This window comes from Apiospora phragmitis, assembly GCF_038363925.1.
Source record: "Apiospora phragmitis strain CBS 135458 chromosome Unknown utg000002l:1.0-5516284.0:1.0-5523493.0, whole genome shotgun sequence".
In the NCBI taxonomy this organism is placed as follows: Eukaryota; Fungi; Ascomycota; class Sordariomycetes; order Amphisphaeriales; family Apiosporaceae; genus Apiospora; species Apiospora phragmitis.
Genome location: NW_027117400.1, coordinates 3,240,430 through 3,251,173, shown reverse-complemented (window position 1 = coordinate 3,251,173; position 10,744 = coordinate 3,240,430). Strand labels below are relative to the sequence as shown.

General features: G+C 37.3%; 1 protein-coding gene across 1 annotated transcript; it reads right to left on the bottom strand.

Moving 5' to 3' along the window:
• Positions 1–9,002: 9,002 nt before the first annotated feature.
• Positions 9,003–10,588, bottom strand: PG994_001798 (endonuclease/exonuclease/phosphatase; the record flags this gene model as incomplete). The annotated part of the gene is made up of 5 exons (XM_066853207.1): positions 9,003–9,387; positions 9,426–9,936; positions 9,991–10,084; positions 10,174–10,275; positions 10,376–10,588. The coding sequence occupies 5 exons, from the start codon at positions 10,586–10,588 to the stop codon at positions 9,003–9,005; spliced, it is 1,305 nt and encodes a 434-aa protein (XP_066721348.1).
• Between the last annotated feature and the right edge of the window lie 156 nt (positions 10,589–10,744).

Here is a 10,744-nt window from a genome sequence, read left to right as displayed (position 1 = left end):
ATTTCGTAAGCGCCTCGGGTTATCCTAGCTCCGTGCCGGATGGTGGATCTTGGCCGCCTGTTTAGGTCAGGTCGTAATAAGCTAGCACTAAAGCGACCAAACGATAAACTAGACTTTAAAAGGATCGGACTATTTAAAATCGCAAAAGTTATTTTAAAAACTAACTACTAATTATTACTATTTAAAACAATACTAATACACCTTATATTTTATATTTTATTACTCGAGCTAGCGGCCGAGGAAATTTTAATCGATATATAACTAAAAGTCGAAACGAATTAATACGAGTATAAAGTCGACGGAATTATCGATAAAAAAAAGACGAAGCTATTAATACCTCATTTAATAAAAAGGCTACCTATTAAAAAATAATACCTAAAAACTTAAAAAACACTTAGCGAATACCGCGGAGGAACTTTAAAGGTTTAAAAAAGAGCTCCCTTTACGAAAACTAATAAGCTAAGCTTTAAAAAATCTATTAAATTAAAAAACGACTAATCGATATCCCCGGAAATATTTAAAAAATATAGGTTACCTAAAATAAAATTCTTTTAATTAATAATCGAAAAAGAAATACTATCCTTTTTATCCAGCTTTTATATCCCCCAACGGAACGCCTCCGAGCGTTTTTCCACCATAACCTTCTTCATACGACGGAAACGGGCTAGACAGCCCAGGGCGGTAAACAACTATATCTATAACAAGAACAGGGCCTCCTCCGCGTCCGATTCCTCCGCCTCTAGTTTTTTCTATTAAGCGGCCAGCTTCGTTAAAGCCGACGCAATAAAAGTGCCATCATAAGAACGACCAACCCGAATATACTCCGAGCAACGAAACGACTTCTCGTTTATATAATAAGCCAGGTTTTAATAAAAATAACGAATACAGGGCATATTAATTAAGTCACCCGTAGATTTTATATTAATAATAAGAGCTAAACGCGTAGCAGTTTTTTTTAACCGAGGTTTTTCGACACGATTATTTATAATAAATATATATTATAATAAAAAGTAATAAAGAAAAAAACCTACCATAATTTAATATTATAAATAATTAAGATATTTATAAAGTTAACGTTTTAAAAATAAAATAATTAAAAAAAGAAGGATAATATTATAACTCGACTTAATTATATAGCTAAAAGACCCTACTTATTAGCACGGGGATACGATAACCCGATCCGGCTACGATACTATAATTAGTAATCGTACCGCTAGCTATATTAATATATATATAGCTATATTTTAATAACGTGCGATAAGATAAGCGGCCCTAGCCCGCGTAGCGATAAAACGAATAAAAACGGATATAATAATAAAGTATAATAAGTCACGTAACGAACCCCGGAGCAATAAAAGGCACGACGCTTAAAATAAGCTAACTAAGGTTAGATTACCGTGATATAAGAGATAGATCACCGTGAGCTAATAACGAGATTATTATAAGCCACGAGTGATTTAAAAGATTAATAAAAGAGGAATTAAATATATAATAAGAAATATTTTTTATTTTAATAATTAATTTAAATATTAATTTAACTTATTAATAAAATAAATATTTTTAATAACTTTATTATAAATATTTTTAAATCTATATACCTTAATTACCTTCGTTTTTATAAACTATTACCTATTATATTAATAAAAGCGGACCTCTATCGCACGTTTAAATACTCTTTCGTATTATTAATATAAACCCTAGTACGTCTTATTAGGTTTCTTTTAAAACTCAAATAGCGTTCGTTACACTCATTTATATCTAATTTCCGCTATTACGATAATACCTTTTCTAAAAAAGAAGCTATTAGGAGCCTATTATAAGACCGATCACGATTAATATACTCCTCGCACCGAATAGAACGCTCCGCGATTTTATAATTCTTTTTATTTTTAAAATAATAAAAACAAGGCATGTCGGCGGAATAACTATTAAGAGCGATATATTCCTAAAAAGAAGACCGCTCGCGAGTCTTTTTAAATCTCGATTTTTCGATGCGATCTAGCATAATAAATATATATTATAATAAAAGTAAAAAAAAGAAGGAACTTACTAAATTCCGACGAAAAAAACGGGGAAATATAGTACTTATAATAATTAACCGTTTTAAAAATAAAATAAATAAAAAAGGGGAAATAATATTATAACCTAGATTAATTATACGACTTAAACTTATTTCCGGCACGGCTTTATAATACCTTAAAATATATACGAGATTTAATATAAGCTAGCCTTAATTAATTAACGTTTATAACTTATTAATAATAACGAACCTACTCGTTAAAAACGTAATAATAATTATTAAAAAACGAGTATAAAATAAAATAATAACGATAATATTAAATAGCTAAGATAAACTAGATAACTAAGACGAGATGGCTAAAACGAGATAGCTAAGCTTAAATAAGTTAAGATTATATAAACTAGACGAATAATTAACCTAGGTTATATAAAAATAAAATAAGGGGATAATATACCTAGGAACGTTAAGAGCGGACGGATTATAGTGATTTAAATAAGCTAGAAAAAAGGATTACTAATTAGTAATATAATTTTAAAAGAAATTAATATAAAAAACAGAAATATATAACGGTAAACGATTCTTTATATATTTTATATAAATATTCTTTACTTTAATAATTAATTTAAGTATTAATTTAATTTATTAATAAAATAAACAGCCTTAATAACTTTATTATACGAGTACTTTTATTAAACCACCTTTATTATTACCCTATAAACTAGGTATTATTACTTATTATATTAATAGGGCGTTTCTTTTATCGCATATTTAAATACTCTTTAATATTATTAATATAAACCTAAGTACGTTTTATTAAGTTTCTTTTAAAACCCGAATAGCGTTTATTATATAAGGGCTCTTCGTCCGCGTTTTAATATTTTTATCTAAGTATTAAATCTAGTCTAAGCTTATCTCGTTATTAGTCTAGACGTTAAAATTCGGTTTAATTACTTAATCGCCCGGTAGGTCGTATTCGCGAGATTAGTTTACGAGGTAATATTAACTTTAAACGATTAAAAACGGCGAAATATATTTATTTTACGAGTTAATATATTTAATTGCTATTAATTATTCTTTATTATTAAGTTAAATCGTCTTCGTTTTCTTATAACGATCGGCGCGTATTATAATAAAAATTAACTCGATTATACTTACTATAAAGCTAGTTTCGTTAAAATTTTATATATTTTTATTTAAAATACTATATTTAGTTTTAATATTCGCGATTAATACGAATTAATTAAAAATAATACTTTTATTTTATAAAAAGCCCTTTAATAATTATATCGACGGTTTATTTAAGTTTTTAAGTTAAGTTATAACTAATAAAACGTTAACTTAATATTTATCGACGCGGTCGCCGCCACTATTATAGTGCGTTTAAATTAACTACTACGCTATAAAATAAAAGCTTTAAAAATAACTAAACGGTCATTTCTATTTAATTTTACGCCTTAAGTACTACCTCGCGGGGGACTAACCTGCCGATTATAATATTATACTTTTTTAAGGGCATACATTTATATTTAAAATAATAAACTTTTAATAACTTTATAATTTATTTAAACTCGGTATAAAAAAACCTTAAAACTTTTATATAAAAAACTAATTCGTATAAAGCTTTATTTATTTATTAACGATTTTATTTAAATAATTAAAAATAACTTTTATTTAATAAATATAAAAATTAAACCTATATTTTTTATTTAATAAATATATTTAAATTAATTATTACGTTATTAAATAAAAGCTTTAAAATAATTAAACGGTTATTTCTATTTAATTCTACGCCTTAAGTACTACCTCGCGAGAGACTAACCCGCCGATTATAATAGCCGCGTAACTTAAAATAAATTAATTATATTTCTTATAATATTAATATTAAAAGGTATTCTTTTAATATTTAAATTAATTATATAATTATAAAGCACCTTTTTCAATTTAATTTAATTTATATTCTAAATATCGAATTTCGCGTCGAGGTTCGATACCGCGGAGTTAGTCGCTTAGAATAATTCGAGGAACGTCGTACATTTTTATAATAGCTCTTTAATTAATTCGATTTAAACCTTCTCGCGTCGTTTAAATTATTAAAACAATATAATCTTTTTTTAATTAAATCGGCATTATAATTATAAAGATATTACGTATTAAAGTTTAATTATATAAATTAAAAAGGTGGCTAATTTAATAATATAGCCGATTTAATAATAAACCACGTTATGTAAAGTTATTATAAGATTATAATTAATGTTTTTAGCGAATCTTTATTTTTTTTAAATAAAATAAGCTTTCACTATTATAAAACGCTTATGATTATAAACGAAACTTTTTTTTAAAAAACACTTTATATTAACACTATTATTTATTATAATAATTAATATTAATAAAAAGGGTTTAATTTTTATATAAGTAATAATTAAGTTTAAATATAAATCCCTATAACGTTAATTTTTATAATATTTAAAATAATAATGAAGTTTTAAAACTAATTATTTATATAATCTAATATTATTATTATATTTAAAATAATTATAACTAAGTTTAAAAAAGGCTTTATTATATTTTTTTTAAAATATTACTTATATAATTATATTAAACTAATATAAAATTAATTTAAAAATTTTAATAATAAAAATAAAAAGCTATTATTTATTTTTATATAATCGAGCTAGTTTTTTAAATTAAACCCTTTTATTATATAAAATATTACGAATATAGTACTAATAATATTATAATATTAAATTATTAAAATAAGCTAGTGTTTTATACGTATTAAATAAAAGTATATTTAATAATATAAACGCACGAGCCTTTAATTAAACTTACTTTTATCGCGTGCTTATTTAATTTTATAACGTAGCTCTTTAAGCTACGTCTTCGTTAATTTTATTACTCGTACCTCGACTAGACTATAATAATAAAACCGTATCGCCGCACTTATTTTATTATATAACTATTAAGATCGGCGGGTTAGTCCCCCGCAGGGTAACACTTAAGGCGTAGAATTAAATAGAAATAATCGTTTAGTTATTTTCGAAGCTTTTATTTTATAACGTAGTGATTAGTTTAAACGCACTGTAATAATAACGACCACTTGTAATAATTAATTTAATTAAGTTTTAAAATAATATTTTTAAGGTAAATTAAAAGCTTTTAATCTTAAAGCTTTTAAACTTATTTTAATAAAAAAAAATAACTCTTTAAATAATAAATATTAATAAATTAATTAGCTCTTTTAATAAAAAAACTCTTTAAAAAGTTAAATAACTAGTTTTAAATAATAAAGTAGAACTTTTTCTATTAATAAGTATTAAAGTAATTTAAATTAATAAAAACGCTTTTATTATAAGCTTTTTTATTAGAAAATATTTATATTAATATTTTTAATAACATAAAATCTTTTATAATTATATTATTTAATAATTTAAATAATTAAATAATTTTTAATATTATATATTTATTATATTTCTCTTTAATAATATAAATTATTATATATATTAATTTAATATTATTAATTAATATTAATATATTAAAACCTTTATTTAACGCTTTATATTTCTATATTAATTACGAGGGCCTTACGCGAGAGGCCTTTAAAAAAGAGACTTTAAAAAAAGCAACGTCGTTTTAAAGGAGTAGCTTTAATACGCCGCTATTCGACCTATAAAAAAATAGCTATAATAAGCGAAAGTGTAAGAGACCACATAAGTAGTTTTAAAGCTAAAGCTTATCGAACTTTAAGGCGTGCTTTAATAAGCGGTGTCGGTAAAAAAAAAGAAGGCGGTATAATTATTAAAAATTAATAAGGTAAATAAATCTTTATAAAAGTGGTGTAAGGTATTTAAATCCTTTACTCTTAAATAAACAAATCAGCTTAAAAACACGATTCGATCCACTCACTACATACTTCTCTTCGGGAGTATTACAGCAGCGCAAAGCAGATCGACTATCATATCATAAGCTACGATAAGCTCTCTCATCGTTATGAAGAACTCCCCCTCCCCCCCTCTTGATAGCTCAGTTGGCAGAGCGATGGACTGTAAATGTCACACTTGTAATCCACAGGTCGCCGGTTCAAATCCGGCTCAGGAGAACTTTTACTTTTTTGCCTTTCCATTTGCCTTTTCAGCAGGCAAGCACTTGTTGAGTATATTTTTATAGGCTAGGAATCTGAAACACACACTTCGACAACTTAGATCTCCATGCAGGACAGACATGATCAAGAGCCAGATTCTTCACCTTTTGGACAATGCCACCACCGCTTGTGAATTAAGCCTGTATGCTGACCAGCTAAGTTACATGCTGTTACAGAAGTGCTGACTTTTTCAATTTGTGGCGTGACGCAGCTCCATTATATTTGGGCAATCTTGCATGTGGTATGGTACTCTGAGATCTGGATCTGTATAGATTGATATTTGAACTAGCCTGAGATTCGTTTGCGTTCCACCCTAATCTGTCAGCAAAAAGAAAAAGAAAGATCCGCTTTGTTTGCCGTGGGCAAAGAATCTTGTGTAAAGTTTGGAGAAGGAGAGCGCGCATCAACCGACCATGCTGCAATAGGGGAATCAACGTTTTGCGGCCACAAAGCATGGGAAGAATAAGGTTCTTACTTTCGACGAGCCCAGCCCGCCTCCTGATCGTCCACAATCTTACCATCGCGCCGGATCTTTTGGTGTTTGTCGGTCGTATGTACAGTTGTGGAATATCACCTCGTCTAGACTAGCTGGCTTCCCGCCTCACTGCCGCCGGCGAGATGTTGGTGGCGATCAAAAAGCGATCGATTTAATATTGGTTCTTTTACCACACGTCATCGCGATGACCACCAGCTGAGCCCTGACATGGCAAGAAGATGGGAGATGGACAACTAATGGCATTGCGTATCCACCGGAAATGCAGGCTTTCATCCCGCGCCATCTCCTCTCCTGCTCACCCCGCTACCGGTGAGTTCGGAAGAAGGCGTGTATAGTGAAGTACTTACTACCTGGCTACTTTAGTCTACTCGCTAGCGATGCCTCGGCCTACGAAGAAGGCCAGCCTGCCAGCTAGAAACAAAGCAGAAGCTCTCTAATAGGAGGTGGCTTCCCACGATCTTACCACTAATTCTACACTATACATGATTGCGAAGGGATGTATCTGGTATGTACCTACTTATATTAAGTAGATATGTTACTACTGTAGGTAGCTTGCGATTCACAGCCCGCCACTACCAATGCCGAACTAACTCCAAAATCGAGCCGCTTTCCTACCTGCGTGTTGAAGCGCCTTAGGGGCGGGACCCCTATCCATTGCCCTGGTTCTTGCCTCGGGCACCCACGGCTACAGGCAGACGGTACAGGATGAGTCCCGTCGCCTTCCCCGTCACCTTCCCCGTCGCGCGTTGCATAAGGGACGGAAGCATAACCGGGATGGGCCGCTGCCAGACGACGGGGACGGAAAAGAGGTGTGTAACACGGGTATGTATGTAGTTCCGTGAGCGCCGTGTACGCTCGACCGGTTGTCACTCGGAGAAACAGTGATGCGAGTTTTAGGCGGCCTTTACTTTTTTTCCCGCTCAGGTCAAGCAATGCAGAGCAGCTTTGCTTGCATATGGCAGCAAAAGCGGATATGGGAAAGGCAAAACAAGCTGCATGGGCTTTGTCAGTCATTGTCCCATGAGAAGTACGCATGCATACTTACCTACACTGGATGCGGACAGATCCGCATGGTCAAACAGTGTGTTAGGGGCAATACATATATGCATACTGACACTCAGACACTGTCCAGGAACTAGGCATGATCGACGTAGGGAAGGTCCCTCAACAACCTATGAAACACTCGGACATACCTTATTGGAGTGTATGCATCACCGAATCCGCATCCGATTCGCCATTCGTCCGTCGGCCCGTCAGCCAGCATAGCATGCTGTATGTATCTCATCAGCCTTGCGTGAGCTAAGCGGTCGGACGGCGAACTGGCGCCTAGCAGTAGCAACAGCTAGATCTACGATGATGATGGTGATGAAGATCAGCAAACCGCTGTTAGTTGGTTTGTTGCTCTGGACAACAACGATTGGATTCCCCATCACTACGATCTCACCATCCACTCGGGTGGGAAGAAGAGAAGGGAAAAAAAGAAACCAAAACTTGCATCGAACACGAAGAACACAGTCCGTCCCGACCACGCCCGCCGCTAACAAGGACAGTTGCTGAGGTCTAATTAGCTAAACCTCTAGAATAATAAGCGCTCGCTGATAATTCTTTTACAAGTGCCCTGCATTGGCGTCGCGCGCCGGTCGGAGCTTTTTTTCAGCCCTGGGCAGAGTAGCCGCAGTCTTCCTTGCTTTTGCTTCTTATTTGCGTTGGAACCTTGTTAGACTAGACTCCAAGACTCCCGTCTCTTACTCCAGCTCAGCGCCCATCTTTACTAGTAATTACCAAATCAACCAACCGTAGGGGTGTGCTTCGGGGCTTTCTGTCTTGCTTTTTCGGGCTCTGGTCAATGGGAAAGAAGAAATCCTGCCTCTCAAACCACGGGTCCTTCCCGTTCCGTGGCCCGTCTGTTCGTTCGTCCGATCGTCATCGATCGATACAAATGGAGACACCTTAATGCACGATTTTAAGGTTGACGTCTGCGGTGAGGGTACCGCATTACCAGGTTAGTCCTCCTTAACCTGAATAAGTAAGCCGTGATGAGATCTGAACTCTATCTTTACCAGCATGTATGATGTACCACTACTCCCTTATCAATTGGCCCATCGCCAGAGTCTTACAGCACTTCTTGCCACGTGATCACTGGAGGGTGTGCAGATGGGATAGGGAGAGACAAAAGAGGAGATAGAGCAGACTGAGTTTATGATGCTCGCGGATTAAGTATATATGCCTGTATGAAGAGGTATCCAAGGTCATGCTGTCGTGTATTATTTGTACTAATTAATTAGGTGGGTTTGGGATTATATATCGTATCATATCACATGCATGTTCAAGATAAGACCGTCCTTCTTCTACTGAGGGGCATAGACGAACGCGAGCTGGTCCACCTCGTCGCCGTCCTGGCCCATGAACCCGACGATCTGCCACCCGGCCGGCGCCGTCGAGGTGAGGCAGTCGGACGTGGACGTGCCGGCCTCGGCGGTGCGCCCCGTGCTCGTGGTGGCCTTGAGGTAGAAGTTGCGCGTGTGCCCGTCCTTCTGGCCCTGGCAGAGGACCGCCTCGGTCCAGAACTCGTCCGCCGCGAGCGAGAGCGTCGCGGCGGTGCCGCCGGTGCCGCCGTGCGCGAAGGTCGTGCCGTCGGCCAGCTGCACGCTGACGCCGTCGAGGCGGTTAGCGCCTCGCACGGTGAGGGCCGCGGCCTTGGGCTTCGAGAGCGCGGCCAGCGCCGGCACGTCGCTGAACCAGTTGCCCAGGGGCCGCCCCAGAAGTCGGACTGGCGCAGGGTGGTGCCCGGGTTGTAGGTGAAGTTGGCGGTGATGGGGTTGTGGTCCGTGAGGATGTTGCCGTCGGGCTGGAGGAACTTGCTGCTCTCGTAGTTCCAGTAGGTGGCCTGCAGGTCGACGGTGGCGCCAGAGCGGTAGAGGATCTTGTCGACCGTCTCGCAGTAGTTGGTCGTGGACGGGTTGTCGCACAGGCTCTCGGCCGTGGGCTCGACGCCGCCACGGATCAGCTCGACCCACGTGTCCGTCAGGCCGTTCTGGGTGCGGAACACGCGGATGGCGTCGGCCGTGCGCGAGTATCGGCTGTTGGTGTCGCCGAAGACGAGGACAGCGTTGCCGACACTGTGGACGTCGATGTAGTCGGCGACCTGCTTCAGGTTGGCCGCGCGAGCCGTCAGATCGTCTGGCTCGGTACCAGCGTCCGCGTGGAGATTGTAAAAGTCTACATATATGCCCTCATCCACCTTGACTCGCACTGGCAGCAAAAAGTTTGTTAGTCTTTGTCCTGTACTGTGATAGATAGAGTTGGTTCGGTTGGGGAGGCGTGCAAGCCACTCACTGAAGGTGAAACCCTTGGGCGTTAGGCAATCATTACCGGAGGCGTTGGAGCAAACGTTCCACTTCACGCGGTTGTAGTTGAAGAAGTACTTGGTCTGATCCCGGCGTGGTGTCAGTGGTGATCTGCGCAATGCAATGCAACATGCTCGCTTAAACATCGTGGGGGGGGGGGGTTGTCATTTACGCTCAGGGAGTTGAGTCCACTACCGAAAGGGACACCGCCGGAAGTAGCGGTCCGGTATGGGTGGCTGTCAGTCTCGTATATGGCTGCGTGGTAGTTGAAGTCCTGGTTGTGTCGTTAGTCTCGTAGTCTGATGCGGCTGGGTATGGCAAACATTGAATGCCGCACGCCAGTGAGTGATAGGATGGAAGGGGGCTTTTCTTACTTCTTGGACGTGGATCATATCATAGTTGTACTCCGAGAACTTGGACCCCATGGTGTTGGAGTTGACAGTCTTGTCGCCTGGCACATCGTTGCCTTGGAGGATCTCCGGTAGCCCCGCCACGTTCATGGTCAGGACATTGAAGTCGCCGCTCGCCGCCAGCGCACTGCCGACGATGGCAGCAGAGGCCGCGAGGTTGCTGATGGTATACTTCATGGCGATCTCGATTGGAGGGTTGGGCCTGATTCAAAAACGGGCTTGGCTGGCTTGGGATCTCAACGGTGCTGCTGGTGCCGATGCGGATGACCTACAGAAACAGCAGAGGGCACAACCAGCAGCACCAGGGAAAGCGAGGATGCCATCCCCTTTTGT